This window comes from Nicotiana attenuata, chromosome 6, assembly GCF_001879085.1.
Source record: "Nicotiana attenuata strain UT chromosome 6, NIATTr2, whole genome shotgun sequence".
Lineage (NCBI taxonomy): Eukaryota > Viridiplantae > Streptophyta > Magnoliopsida > Solanales > Solanaceae > Nicotiana > Nicotiana attenuata.
This window is the reverse complement of record NC_031994.1, coordinates 39068656-39094677: the sequence shown is the minus strand read 5'-3', so window position 1 is coordinate 39094677 and position 26022 is coordinate 39068656. Positions and strand designations below refer to the sequence as shown.

Sequence of the window (26022 nt, the reverse complement as noted above, 5' to 3'; positions counted from 1 at the left end):
ATCAGCCTTAGCTCGAATCTCTTCAGCTTCAGCCCGGGCGTCCACGACCTCGGCCTTCATCTTGAAAAGGTCAGACTCGAGCCTTACAATCCTGCTCGTCTGGACCGAGCTATTTTCATGAGCATTCCGGAGTTGCACCTCGAGGGCAGAAACCTTGGCCAAAGCATTCTTCTTGGCCGCAACTTGGGCATCTATCTGAGCCTTTAGCTCATTACACTCATACTTGGCCTGACCAACATTGCCCCAAAGGCGTTCTAGGTCCTCCGCCTTACTCTGCAATTGAAGCATCAAAATATTAATCTCCGAGGATAGAAGAGAAAACGTGCATCCCCTCGAAACAAAGGTTACCTGTCTCTCGAGGCGGTCTTCGTAGTCCAGGCTTTGACTCCTCTCGTACCGAAGGTATATCAACTCCTTTACCCTTTTATCACAAAGAAGCCTGAGGGATTTCTCCCGATCCAAGGCTTTCCGCAATCGGGCTTTACGGCGGAGAAGCTCAGACTTGAGCTTGTCAAAGGCCTATGAAAAAGAAGCTCAATGAGAAAATGAAAATGCAAAACCGACAAACCAACAAAGTCAACCAGAGCTCAACACAGAATAGAGCCACTGAGCCTCCTCAAAAGTTGAGCGTGCATCTACTGGCCTGATCTCATCGGCCTTAGCAAACCGCTCTCGGCGGGGATATGATCGCTCAAGACCCCACTTGACTTGGGCAGCCCCTGGCCTCAAACATCCCTCAAAGTACCTTCGACAGGAGGAGACAACGGCGCAGAACATATGCATCCCTCGAAGTACCTTCGACGGGAGGAGACAACGGCGGTAGAACATCTGTATCCCTCGAAGTACCTTTGACGCTTGAAGACGACGGCGGTAGAACATCTGCATCCCTTGAATTACCTTCAACGGGAGAAAAAGATGGTAGCAAAAGAGGAGCCACTCCTCTGATGCCAGAAATCTCGGGTATTGCGGGCTCAGCTGCCCCGGGAGGCCTCTCGGCTCGAGCCATCGATGTGTGGCCGCTCCCTTCTATTGCACCAATGTCTACAAGACGGCCGATAGGCACATGATCTACCTCAACGGTTGCGTCTCCTTTTCGCCTCCGGGCAGACCCTGTTTCACTGCAAATCTCCTTGCCCGCCGAGGATTCCTTACGCTTGTTATCGCCCTTTGGCCATGAAGCCAATGATCCTCCCTCCTCTCCGAGAGAGCATGGTCTCACCTCGGAAAATTCTCCAACGCCTGCAGTAAAGAAGTTAGGAAACACAGAGAGAAATATTCCTTAGAGAGAAGAATCACACGGTCCTCACCATGGTGTTTTGCCTCCCATCTACCCTTCGACGAATCTCGCCACTTACGCTCATCGTAGGTCGAGCAAGCTGCCAGTTTCCAAGTCCAATCCGTCAGATTGGGGACCTCGTATGGCAACCACAGGATACGGAAAGGGAAAGGAAACACCGTTACGGAGTCTGCCTCAACTGTGAGCAAAGATGACAAAGGCACAAGTGTACCACTTATGTGAGAAATTCCATCTCTCAGGGAATGGCAGGAAATCTGCGGGAATAATGTCAACAGTACGCACTCGGACAAATCGACTCATCCACCCTCGGTCCCCATCTTCTTCATTACTGGCAACAAAGGGCTAGGTGGATCGACGACGTAGAATAATCAGGCCTCGGTAATGAAAGGGCCGATACAATCTAATGAGGTGGCTGAGGGTGAACTTGAGCCCGGCTTTATCTGCAAAGAACCTTATCATCAACACTATCCTCCAAAACGACAAGTGAACCTGTGCCAAGGTAACCCGATATCTTCTAAAAAACACAAGCACGACTCTATCGAGAGGGCCCAATGTAAATGGGTACGTATATACGTTCAAAAACCCTTCTACATGAGCCATGATGCTCTCTTCTGGGGAAAGTACCTGCAGTACCGTCTTTTCTCCCCATCCGCAGTCTCTCCTAACTGCCTCAAGGTGTTCCTCTCCTATTGATGAGATGAACCTCGACGCATGCTCCCAATGGCCCTGAACATTGGGAGGTCTCTCTAACGTAAAGTCCCTCATCGAGACAAAGCATCTCGAGGTTAACTCACCGGATGGCAGCGGTGTACCACCGACCGGGCGGGAAACAGAGGCGGAACTCTCCTCCTCTTGGTGAACGGATTTGAGCGAAGCAGCCATAACTATGGTGAAGCAAGGGAAGGGATATGAAAACTTAGGCGAAAGCTTTGAATTAAAATGGTGAAAGAAATGATGCAAGGAAGGAGAGCTCTACAAAAAGGATAGTTGCACAAAGTAGCAGAAGCCTCAAATAAGGAGACAGCAAGTACCTATATAGAGCAAGCGGCGACTGTTCGCCTACCCTGAAGGCCAATTAATTCTGGCCATGCCATTACCACTTTTGGGGAAGTGTATTAGTGGGACCATCCTGGTCACTTCGCGGTCATGTCATACGAATGACATTTTCATACAGCGTTCGAGAGCCATCGAGATCCCCACATCGATCGAGCCTCGAGATGGTGCCCGATCTCGAGGATCTCTGTTATCACAAGTATAGGTTCTAGAAGAGCTATCAACCTATCCTCGAGATGGTGCCCTATCTCGAGGATCCCGGTTACTCCAAGTATGAGCTCCAAAGAGCCGACATCAAAATTCAAAGATTAACTTTGCATAAGCACTGAAAAACAAAATTTGAAGACTTGAAGCAGAGGAATCTTTTTGCATTCCCNAACGTTACGTAAGGTACACGAGGAAGACTTTTAGTTCTATCCTAAACTAACAATTACTACAGGTAGGCGTTCTAAGACCCCACCCCCCCCCCCCCGAGGAATCCATATACAAAAAGAAAGAAAAGAAGAAGCGGAGATGACAACGCGAGTCTACTCTTCACCTTCACTGCTGTCTGAATCACTTCCGGTGCCCTCATCCAAAGTAGTTGAAGATGCTGATTCTTCTTTATCGGCTCTGGCTTTCTTGATCTTAGCAGAGAGATCGACACCTTCGGCTCTTGCTTCCTCGAAGGCCTGCCTCCTAGCTTGCAAACAAGCGCAAGCAACAGCCCGAGCCAGCTTCTGCTCGGCTTTCTCAAATATCTCTCTGGCTCGATTGTTTGCGGTAGCGACATCTCTCTTGTATGAAGATGCTTTTTCATCAGCCTCAGACTTGGCCACAGATAATGCAGCGTCCTCCTTCTGAGCACTTCGAAGAAGATCCTGGGTCGAGGCCAACTCTCCCCGCAAAAGGTCTTTCTCCGAGGTCACGGCCTCATTCTGCCTCCTCAGCTCGAGGATCTCCGTATATCCTTGGCTGCAACCTCTTCCTGAAGTCGCCCCACTAGGGTATTCTTTTGCCCAATCTGCAAAAACGAATCAAGATAGTGAGCTTCAAGTTATTAGAATAAAAAGATGAACTCATGAATGTCGTGTTACCTGCTCAGCAAAGCTAGTCCGTTCCTGTTGCACTCTCTCCCGACTCGCCCGAAGCTCACTCAACTCCTCTTCCTTTCGGGCAGAGGAAGCCTTCGACTCTTTTAGCTTCGAGGTGAGCTTCTCGAGCTCCTCCTCGCGGCATGAAAGCTCATCTTGAAGCTTGGAAAAGACGTGGTCATACAGCTTCTTGACCTACAACATAGCAGAGAAGTTAAAAAGGCAAGGGTAAAAAAATTTAAAGCGCAAATGGTATGTCGAGAATGTCACCTGCTTTTGAACCTTCTCAGCCTCCTCGAGAGCGACGGGGGCATCGAGATCTGTGTCCACGTCGATACCGATGAAGTAGTCCTTGAACATATCATCCTCTCCCTGAGAGGCCCCCACATCGGTAGCGCCCGTGTTCTGGGCATCCCTTATTTTCCCCGGAGAAAATGAAGGGCCCAATTCAAAGCCACTCACAGTATCAATTTCTCTAAGGGTTTCTTCTCGATCCTGAAAAATTTCAGATTCAGGCCCTCCAAAATCGCCAGCCGAGGATTTGCCAGCACGGATTGTACCATGTCCAACTTGAGGCTCGGGGACTGCGCCCAAGCCCTCCTCGAAGGTCTCTTCAGCACGAGTTTGGTCCACATCGGCCACCCCCGACTCGGCGGCCTTCCGAACAACGGCTTGTGGAGCATCAACACTCCATCTCACCCTTTGTACCAAAGGGCAGTCGCCGTTATCATCATCTTCATGAAGACTTGCCACAACAATCGAAGTCAAGATCACGACGTCGGTTTTAGGCTTGCAGACCTTGGGTTTCTTTGATTCTTGAGACTCGCTCGACGCCTCCTTCTTCCTCTTCTTACCCTTGTCGGGCTTCGAGGCTTCTCCTTCACCAGGGGGAGCCAGTCTCATCGATGCGCCTTCCCCGAGGCCTACACAGGCATGATGTATTAAACTTACCGCCACAAAGAATACTCATAAGGAACTTGGTAACGACAACAACGAAAGCATACCGTGGTTCTTGGCCTGCCACCGCGATTTGGTCAAATCACGCCATACACGCTCGCTGTAAGGAAAAGTGGAGTCTAATTATTTAATCCACCCCGGAAGCTTATGAACCGCCTCCCTGTAGGGGCAACAAAATGTGCTCGAAGTAGGGACACTTACGCTTCATGTTCCATTCCTCCAGGAATGGCATCCTATCAGCAGGGATGATGTCCGAGGTTCTTACTCTGACAAACCAGCTCATCCATCCCCGGTCTTTGTCTTCATCGATGCTCGCAGAGAATGTCTTGGCGAATCGAGGGTGAAGCTTGATTAAACCTCGGAAGAGGGGGTGGCTGTACAGTCTGACCAAGTGATCGAGGGTGAAGGTCATTCCCTCGACCATGTTAGAGAAATATCTGATCATGTAAGCAATCCTCCAGAAAGAAGGATAGATCTGAACGAGTGTCACTCGGTACTCACGACAAAAGTCAAGAATCACTGGATCTATCGACGGTGAAGAAGAATCTACGGGGCCTATAGTGAAGGGGTATGTGTATACACTGAGGAAGCCAACTTTATGATCTATTATGCTCTCATTAGCTTTGGGGATCTCTACTTGTACCGCCTCTCCCCCATCGGCAGTCTGTCTTTACTCTCTTCGTGTCGGTCACAACACTGATATACCGAGACACGGGCTCGCATCGGCCCGGTGTAGAAGGGGGATTTTCAATGGTAAAATCGGACACTGTATCGAAGTGGCCAGGGGTACATTGCTCGATACTTGGAGGTATTTTTGGTTTGCCCTTAGACAGACGTGATGAAGAAATGGTACCCTCTTTCTGAGGTAGCGTTTTGGAAGTTTTAGCCATAACTATAACAAAGTTTCTGAGAAAGAAGATGAAGAGGCAAGCACAGAGAAGAGATGAATGTAGAAGGTGGTGAACTTAGCTCTGAAAACTTGAAGATATTGTAAAAGTGTGAATGACAAACAATTGAGGTATTTATAGAAGTCGTTTGGGCAACGATTGAGAAGCGGAAGAGTCGAACAAATAACATTTTGTGGGCTTCTCGATGGCTATGTTCCCGAGGGTTCCCTATGTTCGACGTCGTGGCAGTGCAAATCGATGGCTACGATGGACAAGCGGAAAATTCCCAAAACACATGGTTAGAGCTGACCAGGTCTACAAGAATAGTACAAGTTCGTACCGTGACATTAAATGGATGTACCAGCCGCATATCTTTGTAATAAATGATTGTACCAGCCGCGTATCTTTGTAATAAATGCACCTGTACTTTGTTGGGATTCCCCCTCCTATATAAAGGGGACTCTTGTTATTTCTTGCACAGAGGATATTCAATACAAGAACAAGAACATTCTCTGCTTTCTAACTTAAACATGCTCCATTGTCTCTCCTTTGAATTTATTGCGTACATTTATTGTGTTCCATAGATTGTTCTTCATTTATTATTCATCATTGGTCATAAAGAGCCACCATCAAGGCTCTCAGAACTGTTAGTTCTTCATCGACCGTCCCCAGTCGGACGCTTTAGCTTGACCTCGAGGCTCAACCTAGGCCAGCTCGAGGCCCCGATTCACCGCCATTCGGTGTGAATAACAACACTGCCTTTCGCTCTTACTTTACTTTTCTAGCTCACATTTAACATCTATCACCTATCAACTAGCATTAAAATAAATCACGTATTTTTAGAACCACAAAATTAAATTTAATTGTAATTCCCATTTTCAAGGTAAACAAATATAGTGATGTTACATTGTTATGTGTTGATTACTTAAAGAACTTTTTATCTTTAGTTACTCTTATCCATACATTGCTAATGCACATATTTTTATAAAGAATTAATCTAAATAATCGTTCGCTCAACTACTTTTATATATATATATATATATATATATATATATATATATAATTTATATATATCGGCTAAAAAATAAATAATAAAACGACCAATTACATGGGTAAAGATCTTTTTTTTTCACATTCAAAATCACACAAAATAATGCACATATTCTCACACTAAGTTGTCATTATTAATGCGGAGTTTAGTAATGCAAATTAAACGTTGTAATAAGTTTACAATTATACTTTTTTTCTCGTATACCAAACTAAACTTAGAATAATTACTTACGTAAAACTTTATGCTAATATTATTTTTATTAATGCGGAAAATAGAACGATCATAGAGTAACCTTAACAAAATTAAAAAAAGCTAATTACGTAAAATCTTAAAAAAGCTATCCACAACCACCGAACCGAATACCCCTTTACCATTCATAAAGTAACCTTAACACAATTAAAAAGTCACCGATCGTCTTAAATTTTTCTCTCAAATATTTTAATTGTCTCTATCAAACATTACAATTTCCTATCTATAAGAGCATATAAATAGAGGTGGTTGCGTGCCACTTACCTACCTATATATAACTATCTCGATTGTGATTTGTGTGTGTCAGTGTCACCTTCTTCTTAATAACGACAACAGTCATACCAAATACTATGTCTAGTGGTTCAATCCACCATTCAACATCGAAACAAAAAGAATCCCTTTCAAAATTTTAAAAAGTATTGCATCTAAATCCATACATTTTTTTTAATAGTGTATATAAATATACTTCAAATGCATGCATTGCTAAAGTAGTCCCCACTTCCCCACCACCATCCTTCACCCTTCCCAAGTAGTAGTAACTCAGAAGCCCAACTTTTTTTTTCTCCACAATAATCATTTGAAAGGCAGAGTAATGACTTATAAAAGCTCCACGCTCTGCTAAAATAGGCCGGCTTTATTTGTACCCCACCCAATAGTATTCTTGACTTACAAAGAAGAAACGAACATTTTTCTAGTCTCTGTCGCCTGCAAACTTATAACTCTAACCTTCCATTTGTCTCCTTCTTTATAACTGTTCCTCTTTCAAGTATTCTATATTGACGACAGGACTCAACCTTTCACTAACAAAAAAAAAAAATGGAAAGAAAAATTGTGAAGGAAAGCGAAGAGATTGTTCTTCTCAAAGAACAAGAAGAGGAATTAGGAGAAGATGAAGAAGAAGAAGCATTATCTCTATGTGATCTTCCAAACAATGAAGAGAATCAAACGAAGAAAGAAGCTTCTGGGGTTAGTGAATTAGCCCAAGAAGACTTTGATTTTGGAGGTACTTTGTTCAAAGAGTCAGAAATGTGTACGGCAGATGAAGTTTTTTACCAAGGCCAAATCTTGCCATTACGTCATTCAATTAGTTTGCCAAATGATAGCCGTAATAGTAGTACGATTCGGTTCATGTCAAGGTCAGAATCTATGGAGGAACATTGTCACGACACAAATTCAAGCAGTAGAAGTAGCAGTATACGAAGCCAACGTTCATCTAGCAGTGGTATTTCTTCAAATATTAGCACTCCAATATGTACCAAATACAAGCCTAGGATTCGAAATCAATTCCATTCACATCCTAGTCCAACACCCCAGGTTCGAATTACAAAGGTTGTTCAATCAAACGTTAATAATTCAAGTCGAAAATCGACACTGTGGAGTCTTTTCCGTGTTGGTCTAGTCACAACACCGGAAATTGCATTACAAGATCTTAAAAGTCGAAGCAACAAGGATTATTCGGGAAGTAGAAATAGTACGAGTAGCAGCAGCAGCAGCGGCATGAGTAATTATGACAATAAGATGAAATCAATTATACTAAGCAAGAAAAAGAAACAGAGGTTTTTTCTTGGTAGCTGCAAATGTTCAGCAAATGCAGTAGAAACAGTTCCTTCAAATGTTCTGAACATGAACAAGAACAGGAACAGTATAATTACGAAAACAAGAAAGGCGACAGAGGTCAACGAACATGAAGATAGGAAGGATGTAACAGAGAACATGAAAGTGACAAAAAAGCAATCAATGTCACGTCATCGAACATTTGAATGGTTAAAGCAACTTTCACTTGAAGGTTCAGGTGATGAAACATAAAGATTTCAAAGTGTTACGCATGCTTAGTTTGGTATTATTATACTATCTTTTTTCCCCTTCTTTATTGATGTAATGTAACTTTATTATTACGTGCTTAATTAGATTGGGTTTTTTGTTGATTTTGAGTAGTGGAATGATTGAAGTAATTGAGGACACAATTGTAATGTAAGAAAGAGCTAAAACTAAGATGTTAGATGTGAATTGTGATTAAATAATGACCCTTCTTTTTTTATTTCTTTTTTCTACTTGTGTAAATTAATAATTGAAGAAGAGAACAGTAAATGAGTGGAAAGCTGTGAGTGTTGTGAATAGAGGTGGGAATTTTGTGGCGTGGATGATGTTATTGCTAGTCATGATTAAAGTGTGAACTTTTATGAAATCCTTTACTACTTTAGGGAATTTTTATCTCCATTCTTTTGGTCTATTTCAAAATTTTCTTCAACCACGAGACTGATATAAAAGTACTTGGGTATGGATAAACCATAGATGTCAAGTTTGGTATCCAAGAACACATGATAATATTTAATTCACGTAACTTTTCCATATTGTAATTTATTTTGAAAATATAAATGTATACGGTAAAATCGGAGGGTTCAATTTTCGGCTATTACAACGCCTCGTGAGCAAGGTTTCCAAAGGCCCGAGACTATGGCCGAGATTTGTCCCGAGGAGCCATCAGTGTCCAACCTCGAGGCAGCCCAAGTCAACGGTTATGGTAGAACAGTGGGAAGTTCCCTAGGCGCACGACTAGGGCTGACAAAACCTAAAGGGCTATCTCTGACCCGTATCAGGGCATTGAGTAGCTATACCTGCCCCATATCTTTGTAATTAATGCTTTTGTACTATGTTCCCCTCATATATAAAGGGGAACTCCTTGTCATTTATAGATATCTATTGCTCAATACTAAAAAACGCACGAACATTCTGTTTTCTCTCTAACATATTATCTTGATTTCATTACTTCATTTATTGCTTATATTCATTGTGTTCTATTTATTGTTCTTCATTTATTGCTTATCATTGATCATAAAGGGCCATCATCATAGCTCTCATAACTGTTATCCCCCTCTCGACTGCCCCGAATCGGCCATCCAGCTCGACCCCGAGGCCTTACAATCGATAGCTTGAGACCCCCGATCTCAACTGTTTGGTTCGACTATCATACCGTTTATAAGCTATAATCCTTATTTCTAACCTTTTACTTAGCATCTATCGCTTTACAACTAGCATAAAAATATATCACGTATTTTTAGAACCTCATAATCAAATTTAATTGTTACTACCATTTTTACGGTAAACAGTTTGGCGCCCACCGTGGGGCTAAAAATAATAGTGATTATTTTCTTGCTAGTTTTACTACATAAACCAAGTTATCTTTCACGTTTTTTCTTGTCCAAAATCTTCGATTTCAAGTCGAAATGTCTAACTCAGTAAATGGAGGTAAAAACAACAATCTTGAGGACCACGGAGAGAATGGTGTGAATGTTCCAGGTGTTGGTGTACCACCACGAAACCATGGGAACGCGCCAGAACCAATTCCAGTGGTCTCGCGCGAGGCCCAACACGTCGATATAAGCTCCCACGCCAACAGGAGCGTACATCAAGGAGACCAACAAGAAGCTCAGAAAACCCCACCTAGGGAAGAACGGGAGGTTAGCCTTCACGTTATTTTTGAAATGTTTCAGGCACAACAGCTGGCTATTGCTCAGCTGCAAAGTCACCAGAAAACTCCTAGCACGGTAGCACCGGGGACGGCTCCCCCAGCCGAGCAGGTACCAAAGAGATCAAGCAACAACGGGTCGGCAGCCGACCCCGCCATCGTAAAGATGCTCGAGGACCTCACGAGGAGGATCGAATCGGGCGAGAAGAAGATAGAGGCCAACGACAAGAAGGTCGAGACCTACAACTCCAGGGTCGACCAAATTTCGGGCACCCCCGATCTTGAAAGGTGTGGATTCAAAGAAGTTCATACAGAAGCCGTTCCCACAGGAAGCGGCCCCGAAACCCATTCCAAAGAGGTTCAGAATGCCAGATCTTCCGAAGTATAACGGAACCTCCGACCCCAATGAGCACGTTACCGCTTACACTTGTGCAGTGAAAGGCAATGACCTAAAGGACGACGAGATCGAGTCCGTCTTACTGAAGAAGTTCGGGGAAACACTTTCTAAAGGGGCAATGATGTGGTATCACAACCTGGCCCCAAACTCGATTGATTCATTTGCCATGCTGGTGGATTCTTTCATTAAGGCACATGCTGGTGCCGTCAAAGTAGCAACAAGGAAATCCGACGTCTTCAAGATTAAGCAGAGGGAGAATGAGATGCTGCGAGAGTTCGTATCTCGCTTTCAAATGGAACGAATGGAACTACCACCAGTCTCCGACGACTGGGCAGTGCAGGCCTTCACTCAAGGTCTGAATGAACGAAGCTCGGTGGCTTCGAAGCAGCTGAAATAGAATCTGGTTGAATATCCCGTCGTGACCTGGTCGGACGTTCACAACCGATATCAGTCGAAAATCAGGGTCGAGGATGACCAACAAGGAGCCCCCTCGGGCTCGGTATACCCAAGCAGGCTTCTGGCGAAGGAGCCAAAGCCAAACAAAGAAAGGTACCAACCATACACCGAAGACAGGAGAAACGCCTCGAGGCACAACATACCCCGCAATGATCGAAGGATGGATGGAGGATAGAATCCTCGGGGAGTCGTCAACAGAGCTGGATTCGATAGGCACACAGGGCCAACGGAGGCGCCTCGCTTGTCGGAATACAACTTCAACATCGATATAGCAGACATCGTGTTCGCCATCAATAAAATCAGAGACGCCAGGTGGCCCAGGCCTGTACAATCGGATCCTTCGCAAAGAAATCATAACTTAGTGTGTGAATTTCACAACACGCACGGCCACAGGACCGAGGATTGCCACCAACTCCGAGAAAAAGTAGCCAGACTACTCAGTAAAGGTCACCTCCGAGAATTCCTATGCGATCGAGCCAATAACCAGTTCCGGGAAAGAGAGGCGGCCATGAAGAACGAAATGAATGAGCCACAACATGTCATCCACATGATCTTGGGAGGCATCGATTCCACACAAGAGCCCATGATGAGAAGAACAAAAATATCCATCACCAGAGAAAAGCGAACTCGGGGTTACATACCCGAGGATGCTCTCACATTCAGCGACGAGGACATTGAGACCTTGTCTCAGCCTCACAATGACGCACTGGTAATCTCTTTCCTTGTAAATAAATTTAAAATTAAACGTGTAATTGTGGATCCAAGTAGCTCGGCCAACATTATCAGGCCGAGGGCGATAGAGCAGCTTGGACTGCTTGACCAAAATCGTACCCGCCTCTCGAGTCCTCAACGGATTCAATATGGAAAGTGAAACAACGAAAGGGGAAATCATCAACGGATTCAACATGGCAAGCGAAACAACAAAAGGGGAAATCACCTCCCAGTCAACGTGGCTGGCACAACCCAAAATGCCAAATTCCATGTCATCGAAGGAGACATGAGGTACAACGCCTTGCTCGGAAGGCCATGGATACACTGCATGAGAGCAGTACCATCCACCCTCCATCAAATGATGAAATTCCCGACAAAGGATGGGATTAAAACCATCTACGGGGAACAGCATGCGGCAAGAGTAATGTTCGTAGTGCACGATGTAACGCCGACACCAGTACCTCCACCTCGAAGGAGACAAAGGGTAATCAAACAGTAAAATAGCGATAGAAAACTACATCTTCGGTTAAGCCCGACAAAACAAAGCAGAAGACCGTACCGCATCCTCATCACAAGCGAATGAAATATATCAGGGCTCAAAACATTGCCGACACATTCTCCACTAAGGTATGACCGTCTCCCTTTTCATTCAATTACACTCTACACTAACCTGAGTGCAGCTATCTGATCAAAACGGTCGAAGCACTTCCCAACTTGAAGGCCTTAGGTTTCAAAAACATGCTTTGCACTCTTTTCCTTCGACCGGGTTTTTATCCCAAGAAGGGTTTTACCGGCAAGGTTTTTAACGAGGTAGCACCCATATGCTACCTAAGGAAGACTCAACGAGTATTCAAGGCTTCTTTTGCATTCGACCTCGAATACTGGGGGGCATCCCCTCGGAAGGCCACCTACTCGGAAAAGCTAAGATACGCCAAATGGGGTCTCGATAGGAAAATGATGTACGGGCCAAAAGGTCGAACAAACCGTGTCCGTATAGAATAGCCAGGCCCCTGACAGCGAAAACATGAATACTTGTACCAAGTAATCGAAGAATACTTTCCATCAAAGCATTTCACGCTTCAAAAGAAACTGGACATTTCTGTAAAAATGGCTCCTCTGTCAAAACCGTCCCGAATACTCGGGGACTAGCGTCAACAACTTGGAACAATGCGACCCCCGGGTCGGAGCTCCTAACTCGTAAGCCCTCAAAGAGGCAACGCCAAGATCACAGAACAGCTCTAGAGCCAAAAACGTCCCGAACACTCGGGGACTGGCATCAAAAACTCAAGGCCACATGACCTCCAGGTCAGAAGCCCCGAAATCATAAGCCTTCAATGAGGCAATACCAAGTTTACAAGTAATGGTTCCCGAGCCAAGAAACCCTCGATGTCTCGGGGACTGTCGCCAATGGCCACTTATCAAAAACCCGAGGCCATAAGACTCCAAGCGGGCAAACTCGATCTCGTAAGACCTATATAAGGAAACAACAATATCTGTAAGACCTCAAGAGAGGCATGAACCATACTTGTACCAAGTATCCAAAACTGCAAGACCTCAAAGGCATGTAAAACTTGTAAGACCTTACTAAAGGCATAAACCCTATCTCAAAGTTAAGGCTATATATCGAACTTGTAAGACCCCTAAAAGGCATACCCTCGATATAGATGCCGAAACTACCTCACTCGTGACTAAAAGGCTCCGGTCAAACACAAATGACTACGCTTACAAGGCTGCACCAGGCAAACTAACGCCACTCGGGGACGCCCGACCGTCGCTACAAAATCACAGGCCTTCAATTACTTCGAATCTACTTCAAAAAGAACCGGTTAAACATGCTACCCTCGACATAGGTAAAAGAGCTTCGACCATGTCAGCTCCAAATTACAGGCTTCGAGCTACTTAGCCAACGAGCCAAACCTACCGAGGGGCTCGATCATCGCCACATAACGACTCATAATCGAGGTTTTTATCAAACCGTGGAAGAGTCAAACCAAATCTAAAAAATCCTTGACGAGGGAAAAATAAAGCCTATATAAAAGGTCATATCGACCCAAGGCGTAAGAGCCATTGTTGCCAGCCCACATAAAAGGTCGCATCGACCGAAAGCGTAAGAGACACTGTCGCCAGCTTGAAATTCAAAAAACTTGAGGGTCGAGTGAGCTCGAGCCGATACCTGACTCGGAGACTGAACCCAAAATAGTTGACCAAACATGCTTAAGAGCAAAAGTATAAGAGCTCGAATGTCGTCTTATACTAAAAGGTCGCATCGACCGAGCGCGTAAGAGCCTACGGGCCAGCCTAATGAGCCCAGGGCTATACTATGAATCTAAGGATTCCTTTCAACTCAAGACCAGTTCGTCTGGCTAAAATCAAGGCAAAAAGAAATGCAAGAGGAATAAAACCGCAAGGTTTCTTTTTATGCACATATGCGAAAAAACACAAGCTCCATTTACAACATACTTTGAAAGTACTATATGCAGAATCAGAAAAGGAAATCTACGCCCCCCCTTGGGGACTATGGCCCGTCGGCCTCATCCTCGCTATCCTCGGCATCGGACAGAAGTACCTTAGCGCCACGTTCATCTGCCCTCGCCCGCTTCACCTCTTCCGAGAGGTCAAAGCCCCTAGCATGGATCTCCTCAAGGGTTTCCCTTCGAGACTTACACCGAGCATATTCCTTGCTCCTGCCCTCGCGGTCGAGAACCTTTCTCAGCTCAGCTTGAGCATCGGCAACATCCTTCAAATAGACCGCCACTTTCTGGTCAGCTGTGGTTCGGCTCATTACGGCTTCAGCCCGGGCATCCACAACCTCGGCCTTTATCTTCAAAAGCTCAAACTCGAGCTTCGTAATCATATATGTTTGAACCAAGCTATTATTGCAAGCTAAGCAAAGTTGAACCTCCGTCTGAGCCTTTAACTCATCATACTCGTGCTTGGCTCGGCCAGCTTCGTTCCGAAGGCGCCCCAGGTCCTCCATCTTTTTCTGCAACTGAAATAAACGAAACATTAGCCTTAGGAGCTAGAAGAAGGAACACACACTCACACGGAAACAAAAACTACCTGCTCCTTAAGGTAGCTCTCATAATTCATGCTCCGACTCGCCTCATACCGTATGTGTGCCAACTCGACTTCCCTTTCATCGCAAAGGAGCCTGAGGGATTTCTCCCCATCCAGAGCTTTCCGCAGCCTGACCTCACGGTGAAGCAGCTCGGACTTAAGCATATCAAAGGCCTGCAAAAAAAACTCAATAAGAAAGGGAAGACGCAAAACTCAAAAGGCCTGCGCTAAAACTCACCGCAGAGTGAAGCCGCTGAGCTTCCTCGAAGGTCGAGCGCGCATCTGCTAGTCTAGCTCCCTCAGCCCCGAAAGAGCCGATCCCGGTCAAGCCACGATCGCTCGACGTACATGATCCCAGGTTTCGAGTATCCCTCGAAGCACCTTCGATGGGAGACAGAATCGGCGGCAGATAACCCTCATTCCTCGAAGCACCTTCGACGGAAAAAGAAGACGACAACGGAGGAAAACTGCCTTTCCAAAATCGAAAATCACGGGCGCAGCAGGCTCAGTCAATGAATCCTCTCCGAGCCCCCGGTCTAGGTTAGCTTTGCTTTGAACACCATCGCCCTGCAAAGGCATTTCTTGCTCATTATTATCATTCTTTAGCCCAGAAGCTGGCAACCCTTCTCCTTCTCCGAGAGGGCACGGCCTCGCCCCAAAAGACTCCCCGATGTCTACAATAACAAGAGATGGTGCGCAGAAAGAGAAAGTGCCTTTCCAAATGAAGAAGGAGGGAACAAATCACACAGCATGTACCATGATGTTTTGCTTCCCATCTTCCCCTAGACAAAGCTCGCCACTTACGCTCATCATAAGTCAAGTGAGTCGCCAACTTCCGAGCCTAATCCGGCAGATTAGGGACCTCGCACGACATCCATGAAATTGCTACAGAAGAGGAAAGGAAGGCGTGTTCAGGGAACCCACCTTCACCATAATTAAAAATCTACGTAGGCACGAGTGTACCACTTACGTGTAAAATTCCATTCCTCGGGGAATGGCATGAACTCCACAGGGATAACATCAACAGTTCGAACTCGGACGAATCGGCTCATCCGCTCCCGATCTCCGTCTTCTTCATCATCAACAACAAAAGGTGTGTTCGACCGGCATCGTAAGGTTAGCAGACCTTGATGGTGAAAAGGCCGGTATACAGCCTGATAAGATGACTGAGCGTGAATTCAAGCCCTGCCTTCTCCGCAAAGAACTTTATCATCAACACTATCCGCCAAAATGACAGGTGAATCTGCGCCAAGGTAACCCGATACTTTCGACAGAAGTCAAGCACAACCCTATCAAGGGGGCCCAGCGTCAAAGGATACATGTACACATTCCAAAATCCCTCGGCACAGTCCGTGATGCTCTCTTTCGGGGAAGGTATCTACAGTACTACCTTTTCTACCCATCCACCGTCTTTCCTTACCAACTCAAGGTGTCCCTCTCCTATCAAAGAATTAAACTTCAAGGTATGCTCCGGTTGATCCCGAGCATCGGGATACTTTTCTGACAAGAGGTCCCCCCTTCAAAGCAAAATGCCCCGAGTCAGGCCCGCCTGGTATTAGCGGCGCTCCGCCAACAAGGCAAGAACCGGAGGTAGAGCGCTCTCCACCTTGCCGAATGGATCCTGATGTAGTAGTCATGACTTTGGTAAAATTAGAGAACTGGAGCAGGAATTTGGGCAAGAGCGTTAATACTGCAATAATGAAGGGCCTAACGCAGGAAAAGAGGATAACTACTCAGAATGGCGGAATCTCCATAAGAGGGAAGACGACCCTATATATGGAAAAAGCGGCGACGATCCGCTTGCCTCAAAGGACGATTAAAAATACTGGCCGAAATCACTTTGGGTAGATATGCCGGCGGGATCGCCTCGGTCGCTTCGTAGCCGTGTCATTCACTTGACAACACCATATGATGTTTTGGGGTTGGAGACCCCCGCACCGACCAAGCCTCGAGATGGTACCCGATCTCGATGACCTCCACAAAAAGAAGTTAGGCTCCAGGAAGCCAATGCCATCACTATACGTCCCGAGATGGTACCCGATCTCGAGGATCTCCACTAGAAAGAAGATATGCTCCAAGGGGCCATTAATATCATTACGAGACTCGAGATGGCACCCGATCTCGAGGGCTCCTTTCAAGAAGAAAATGAGAGCTAAAACTCTATTCATATGGGTTTGGCCTCGAAATACCATCTAAACTCGGGTAAGCCCTCATCCGGGATCTATCTGCAATGCCTTAAGGCTATCCACACTGAGTCCAAAGCAAGTCCCCAGGTAGCTCGAGCTTAAGCAAACCCCACTCGAGGACTGCCCCCGAAAGCCTAAAGGCTATCTTTATTCTTAGGAGTCCGAGCAAGCCCCCCCCCCTCGTCGGAGACTATCATGAGGTCTAAAAGGCTATGTCTCGTACCGAAATTTCGAAATCCTACTCTCATTCAACTCGAAGACGGGGATCCCAACGACCCGAGTTTATCAAACCCATCTAGGCTCGGTCCAAGGTACGATAAAGGGTTTTGCAGGGAATCGAGTTAATCAATCAAGGGCCAAAAGAAGTGCTCGCACTCGGGCTCGATATTCGCACCCATCGGTGGAGTCATGCATTCTGATTCTCCATAAACGAAGGTAAAAAGAGATATAGCGTAAATCGGAGACAAATTGAAGAAACATCTTTATATTCATAAGCACTTGGTTATAAAAGCCCGCGAAGGGTCCTTACATATGATTACAAAAGCCCACGAAGGGTCCTTACACAGAAACAAAGAAGCAAAAAGGTGCATATATATAATTAAAGCCTAGAGCCTAGCCTATTCTCCGGGGAGAATCCTCGGCGGCAGTATCTTCGAGAGCCATCCTCTCGGGGGTCTCATCTCGATCTTCCAAAGCAGCATCTTCAAGGGAGAAGATGAAGAAGAGGAAAGTGATGGATAAGAGGAAAGTGACGCAGAAGAAGCAGAAAGAAATGAAGAAGTGGCTGGGTGAAAAATCTGGCTAGTATGGATTTTGTCAGCACCACTATCGTGAAGCCACTTCTTGAGACGTTACACCGGTGCGGGATGCGACAGTTAGTGGATAGTACCACCTCACTCCACGGAAAGCAAAAGGAGTAAGGCGTCGTACCGGGTAGTCGGGGGAGGTGAGCAGTGGTGAATAATCCGAATACCCTCCTGAGCAGTGGTGTAGAGTCCAAGCATTTTCCCGAGTCGGGAGGAATCGGCCCCCCTACCTCGTCGTCTCGAGTCAACGACGACAGTAGTAACAACAACAACAACGACGAGACAATGTGATTTCGCTCGGCAAGGGAAAGCCCAGAAAAAAGGCCATAGCGTGGCTGATGAGAACTCCGCCATGTAACCTTAAGGCCAAGGGCCTCAAACATGGTGGATAACAATGGATGAGGATGGTGAGAAGAAAGGGATGGAGAGATGTTGGAAGGCACTTAAATAAAAAATTGGTTCCAGGAGGCTCCCATTTATAGAAAGGGAAGTAGTGTAACTGACGGCGCCATTATTGTCTTTGAAAGACGTATCGACAGGCACAATCAATGCATCCTTGGGAGCTGGACCGGCGGCGACATTATCTCTTTGAAGAATAAGAAACGGCAATGCTTTGAATGATTTTGGAAAGATGAACCGACGGGACACCTCGATTGTCATAAAGGCTCACGTCATAAGTATGACATCATCGCGGGAAGTCTGAAGAGATGGATATCAAAGTCATTTCTTATCATTCTACTCTAAGAAACGCGGGGACTATATGTATACGGTAAAATCGGAGGGTCCAATTTTCGGCCATTACAATGCCTCGTGAGCAAGGTTTCCAAAGGCCCAAGACTATGGCCGAGATTTATCCCGAGGAGCCATCGGTGTCCAACCTCGAGGCAGCCCAAGTCAACGGTTATGGTAGAACAGTGGGAAGTTCCCTAGGCGCACGACTAGGGCTGACAAAACCTAGAGGGTTAGCTCTGACTCGTATCAGGGCATTGAGTAGCTATACCTGCCCCATATCTTTGTAATTAATGCTTTTGTACTATGTTCCCCCTCATATATTAAAGGAGAATCCTTGTCATTTGTAGATATCTGTTGCTCAATACTATGAAACGAACGAACAGTGTCTCTGCTCTCTAACATATTCTCTTGATTTCATTACTTCATTTATTGCTTATATTCATTGTGTTCTATTTATTGTTCTCATTTATTGCTTATCATTGATCATAAAGGGCCATCATCATAGCTCTCATAACTATTATCCCCCTCTCGACTGCTCCGAATCGGCCATCCAGCTCGACCCCGAGGCCTGACAATCGACAGCTCGAGACCCCCGATCTCAACTGTTTTGTTCGCCTATCATACCGTTTCTAAGCTATTGTCACACCTCCTTTTTACCACCCGAGGGGGATAGGGAGTTTTTTCAATTTAAGTGACATTATTCGAAATAGGATTATTTATTTATCAGAGTCGCCACTTGGGATAAATTATGGTGTCCCAAGTCACCGGTTTATTTTAAAAATCCCTAGTCAAGGAAGTTTTATTTTTTGAAGAGTCTGCGAACCAAAAATTCTAAATAAGGAATTCTGTTAACCCGGGAGAAGGTGTTAGGCATTCCCGGATTCCGTGGTTCTAGCACGGTCGCTTAGTGATTATTACTTGGCTTAAGTTATTTAACTACTCATTTTAAGACCTATGTATATTTATGTTTTTACCGCTTTTAATCACTTGATTTATTCGTAATTAAAGAATTGAGTTACGCGTACGTATACTTTTTTTTTGGCGCGTCAAAAATCATGTCACGCGAACGTGTCCACAATTAGTAACACTTTGTTTATTTTATTAAGAAAAGTTTGGTTGAAGTTGCGCGAACGCATCCCTCGAGTTACATTTTAGAATTAAAATCGCAATTATGTTACGCGAACGTATACATAATTACAATAATAATTTAAGTCGGGTTAATCATGTAATTTGTAGGATAAAATTTTATTTCTTCATAATTTCTTTATCTTTACTTGTAATCATTTACCATATCAGATAATCTAACTAAAAGTTAGTCTTTAGCGCATATTTAGAAGTTTGTGTTGTATTTTAAACTAATGAGAATAACCCATCAAAAGTAAATTTCGTTTTAAATTTAATACTTACGCACACATTTTAACCTTTTTTATTTCCTTTTAATCTTTATAACTCCATCAGTTTTCCCTAAACAAATGCTACGTAAATTTGTATAAGTTTTGTTACATAATTTGAACTTAATTTGGCTTTAAATAAATTAACTTGTAATAAAACTATAATATTGAGATTTAATCTGATACAGTATGTTATCCTTACAAATATATATATATATATATATATAAAAGTTATACCTGATCAAACTTAAAAATACATGATAGAAAAAAAGAAAAAAAAGGAGTGCAATATTGCAATATACGCGAATAGTTGGCAAAAGGAGTGAAGTTTCGATATACGAAAAAAAAAATGTTTTGGCAAACAAAGTTTCTCACGAAAGAAATATCTAATGAAGTAATATATTTTTTTTTATTTTTTATTTTTTGGCTATTAACAAATACTATAAACTATCTTACAAAAATGTGGCAGTCACATATTCTAACACAAATGAAGAACATTGATGTGCTGGTGTCTTGCAATCAGTGATATGTCATGACAAACGAGTATTTACGAGACCTGATTTCTGTGTATAACATAGGCAACGATAATCTTACAAAACTTAAGGCAATTACCATTAGAAGTGAATAATATATGCATTATTTAATGAATTACAATAAATTGATGCAAAGGAGTTCAATCAAAATTAATATAAATTGACCAAACCAAACTTTCACTTCCCTAAATAGCCGAAGTGCTGAAATTGTTAACGTAAAAATCTTTACTCCCTTTAAACACAAAATCTACTTCAACAACTAAAAATGAGAAAAAATAAAAATCTGACCAAGCATTAATAACTTAACACAATAAACTCAAGAACACCACCAATGGACAAACAAACTAAAATCAAGTATTTGACATGATAACAGAGATGCAAAAAAAAAAAAAAAAAAAAAAAAATCGAACTAAAACATTCACGAAAGCACAATAAATACATGAAATAATCTTAAAGTGAGAAAGGGACCTTTATTATTGAATATGTTCCTCCAAATTTGTACAATGGAAACAAAGCTTCCAACTGACTGCAAACACAACGAGAGGCTGCAAATGGAACCACGACGGAACTTGGACGAGGAAAGCTTCAAACTTGACCTCGAAAGAAAGATTTTTTGGGTCAACTCGACAACAGCTTTTGCTGCCCTTTCGAGCTGCTTTTTGCAAAGTTTTTGGGCTGCTTTTTGCTGAGTTTCCGGCTACTAAAAATGGTGAATAACTATGATTTTAGCGTGAAGAAGAAGTAAGTTGCCCCCCTTCTCTGTTCCAAGATGTCAATTATATATAAAATGCATGTGGTTTGTAGTAACTGATGTGGGAGGAAATAATGCTGTGTGGGGAAAGTGGGGAAAGGGACGTGAGGGAGTGGGGCATAAAAGTGGGGCTTGGGGTGAGATAAAAGAGGAAAGTGTTGGTTTGTGCTATGTGACGTGAGGGAGTGAGATTCAATTGTGAGAGTATTTTGGGTGTAAAGTGACGTGATGGGGAAGAGGATTTTTAGGGGATAAGGACTGATAGGTTTAGCTAGGATCTCTTTCTTTTTTTTTTTTTTTTTTTTTAAATTTAAAAAATGTTATTTATTTACTTCTTTTAATTACAAAAAAAAAAGGTAAAGTAAAATATATAAACGTGGACCCACTTCTTTTAGACTAAGAAAATTAAATACTCTTCAGCAAGTCTGTAAACGTAAATGGGTATATACTATATACTAACAACAAAATTATAAAAATGGTAACATAATTTGGCATATGATGAAAGCAAATTTAGAAAGAGAATAACCTGTTGACAATGTTCCTTTCGTAAAAAAAAAAAAAAAAAAAAAAAAAAAAAAAAAAAAAAAGAAAAGTTCACGATCGATGTGGTAGTAAACATGAATATCCAAATCCATTTGGGAAATAGCAGTTAGGGAAAAATAAAATCTATACTTTAAGAATGTGAATATTTATTTATTTTTATAATAAAAAAAATATTTACACTCAAATAATATATAATTTGGGTGTGGTTAAAAATTAGTTGTTCACAGCTATAATTCTGATTTCTAACCTTTTACTTAGCATCCATCGCTTTACAACTAGCATAAAAATAGATCACGTAATTTTAGAACCTCATAATCAAATTTAATTATTATTACCATTTTCACGGTAAACAATGAATAAAAAAAATCATGAAATTTATTATTTAGATTCTAACTTGGTGAATGCCCAATGGTAAAAAATGAAAATTGAGATATTTCTTTGAGGTTCAACTAACAATATTATTAAATGTACAACCACCGCGGAATGCACTAAAGGCTTATAGAGGACAACTGAAAAGCAAAGGACCATTATCTATATCTATATCTATATATTATTAAAAGGAGAGGAAAAAGTCCTCTCCTTAAGCCAAGTGGCAGCCTAAGAAAATGCCACATAGCATAATTGGTTACTAATTAGTTATTTAGTTTATAATTAGTTATTGGTCACTTATTTTTGAATATAAATACATATCAAAAAAGAAAATAATAAAATGCAATAAAAAACTACTATATATATATATACATATATATATTAATTGGTTACTTTATTTGGATTAATAAATATAGATATCTTATAATTAAATATAATAAAAAATAAGAAAAAATAAATATATAAAAAATAACTACCCATTCAAATTGGGTGGGAGTAGTTTCAAGTTTGAGTTTTTAAATTATTTTAAAATAAAAAACAAAAAAAAAGTTAACCTATTAAACGAAAAAAGAGAAGAAAAATTGCCCATTCAAATAGAGAAGTATTTTCAAGTTGGAGTTTTAAAATAACTTTAAAATAAAAAACAAAATTAAAAAAAATAATGAAGTACCAATTCAAATTGGGGAGTAGTTTCAAATTGGAGTTTTAAAATTATTTTAAATTAAAAAAAACGAAAAATCTTTTTATATATACATATAAAAAACGAAAATAGTAAAATAAAATAAAAAAACTACCATATATATATATATATAATATTATATATATATATATATATTATATATATATATATATATAATATATATATATTATATATATATATATATATTGGTTACTTTATTGGATTAATAAATATAGATGTCTTATAATTAATATATTAAAAAAATGAAAAATAAATATAAAAAATAACTACCCATTTAAATTTTCGTGGGAGTGGTTTCAAGTTTGAGTTTTTAAATTATTTTTAAAATAAAAAGCAAAAAAAAATTACCTATAAAAAACAGAAAAAGAGAAGAAAAAACTACACATTCAAATATGGGAAGTAGTTTCAAGTTGGAGTTTTAAAATAAAAAACGAAATCAAAAAAAATAATGAATTACCAATTCAAATTGGGGAGTCGTTTCAAATTGGAGTTTTAAAATTATTTTGAAATAAAAAAAACGAAAAATCTATTTATATATAATATACATATAAAAAAAGAAAATAATAAAATAAAATAAAAACTACGCATATATATATATATATATATATATATATATATATATATATAGTAATTGATTACTTTATTTGGATTAATAAATATAGATATCGTATAATTAAATATGATAAAAAACAACGAAAAATAAATATATAAAAAATAACTACCCATTCAAACTGGATGGGAATAGTTTCAAGTTTGAGTTTTTAAATTATTTTAAAATAAAAACCAAAAAAAAAAATTACCAATAAAACAACGAAAAAAGAGAAGAAAAACTACCCATTCAAATCGGGAAGTAGTTTCAAGTTGGAGTTTTAAAATAATTTTAAAATAAAAAATAAAATAAAATAAAATAATGAATTATTAATTCAAATTTGGGAGTAGTTTCAAATTGGAATTTTAAAATTATTTTAAAATAAAAAACGAAAAATCTATTTATATATAATATTATATAATATAATATAATATAATATATGTATAATATATAATATGTAATATATATAATAGGAGAGTCAAAGAAATCTATATCTATCTATCTATCTATTATATATATATATATATATATATATATATAATAGAAAGCTTACACAAATAGGAAGCTTACACACACAAATATATATATATATATATATATATATATAATAGGAGAGGCAAAGAAATGTTATAATGACAAGTGTCATAATTTCTATTAACAATATAATTATACTAAATATTGGATAATATAATAAATAAAAATACATAACGAAAATATTATTTGATGACTATATAAGTCCCTTTAATTTAATGGAGATTTTATTTATTAAAATTTAGACAATATCTATTCTATTTATATAGAATAGGATAATCAAATAATTGTGATAATTCCAAATGTAACATCGGAAAATTAACAAAGTGACAAATATTTTTTTAATATTGACCGCGCATCGCGCGGGTACGAATACTAGTAAATTGTTTAGTACCTGGGGACTATGTATATATATATTCTCCAGAATAAAGACTTGGCTAACAAGGACTGATTAAGGTTGAACAGTTCTTGAAATTCTTGGTTGTCTTTGCAGTTATACCTTTCGTTTTCGTTTCTCAAGATTCGCCGAATCGATTGTCCTATGATTTAGTTAAATAGGCCTGCCATCCAAATTAATCACTGCATACAAAAATCACATTCTTGTTATCTTAGTATAATTATAAGTTAAAGGGAGTTGTGATATCTTACTAGCTACTTAGTTTCCATAAACATTCTCTCATCATTTAAAAAGTGTACCGAAGCCAATTACTTTGAACACTACCTAATAATAAAATATTCGCGAATAAGAACATTCACAGTTTGCTAGTTGCTAAAAAGTTAGAAAACATGAAATCCAAGTTCATGAAATATAATTTATGATGTATATATATACGAGGATATTTTACTATGACTAATCTTAATAAAATGTTTATATTTTTCGATGAAAGAGATGTATCAACGAAGCTACAGAAAAAAGCATCTTAATCCGATTTTTATAAGCTTTTGTACGGAAATATATATTGAAGCATATAGCAATCTTCCGTACAAACTATACTGGAACTCCAAAATATAATATACTGGAATTCCAGTATATTATGCTGGAGTATTTTCCGGATTTTGAATAGTGTTTTTGTTCAGATTTATCTTTACATAAAAAGTGGCTAAATTTCGATGAATTTTGAAACTGTGGCTATTTTTGAAGAATCACTTGTAAATCGCGCTATTTTTGAATTTTCGGCCGTTCGCTTTTATAGGCCTGGGTTTACGGTTGTCTGGGCCAAACTTACACAGTTTGGGTTTCATTTTGGGATTTTTACCTTGAGATTTTTACATGCTTTTTAACTATTATCTAAATAAATAGTAGCATTTCTCGTTTATTCCACAAGAAGCACTTTTTTTTCACATTTGTAGCAGATTATAAAATTAGTCTCAATATTGAATAAATTAACGGATTGCCCTAATCAAGGGAACTACCTTTTTTTCTTACTTCCTCTCTCTCTCTCCATATGTTTAGGTTCCGTATCTCCATCAACGTATCTCGCTGATGGAGACTTCATATACTCTGGATATTTCTTCTTCTCCTATTTATCATTCACTAATTAACTCTTCCGATAATTTTCACACGGATTTGTGGGTATTACGATCAATTTTCTTTATGGCGGCGATAATTTTGATATGGAATCGTGCCATAATATCATACAAATTATCTCATAAATCTCTTATTGATTCAAATAAGTATCCGATTACTTCTTCGTTTTCTCTATTGCTTATGTGAGTTTTTGAACTTTAACGTAAGAAAATTCTAGAATCTGTATATTTAATTCATTTTTACATCAGATTTTATGAATAATTTAATCTTAGGCTTTCATTTTTTTTCCCGCAGAATTTGCAACAATGGACAAGTCAAAACAACCACAAAAAATTGATTCGAACAATTATTTGGACAGAGGATTGAAAATGGATGTCTCGGCTGTCAAGGCTATCAGGGATACCTAATGTGATTCTCCTTCAGGAAGTAGTGAAAATGCTTTACCACTTTCTCGTCCCAGCTTTGAGTTATTGTATGAAACTCCTGAAAGGTCTGCAAACCAGAGGCGTCCGCAAATGGGGAGTTCAATTGGGGAGATTAGGGAGCAAAGGGTGGAAGGTCTGACAATTGTTTTTAAAGTACCTTCACATTCTACTCCCAAAATTTATAATCAAGTTGCAAATGAGAAGAAACGAGAAAAAGGGGTTGAGGATGAATTTCAGGATATACAATTTCAGTTAGTGAAACACAAAAAAAAAAAAAAAAAAAA

The 26022-nt window shown here is 40.6% G+C and overlaps 1 protein-coding gene across 1 annotated transcript; it reads left to right on the top strand.

Moving 5' to 3' along the window:
- On the top strand, nt 7058-8838 carry LOC109226861 (probable membrane-associated kinase regulator 1). The gene has a single exon (XM_019391749.1). It carries the CDS (start codon nt 7384-7386, stop codon nt 8371-8373), a length of 990 nt encoding a protein of 329 aa, XP_019247294.1. The 5' UTR covers nt 7058-7383; the 3' UTR covers nt 8374-8838.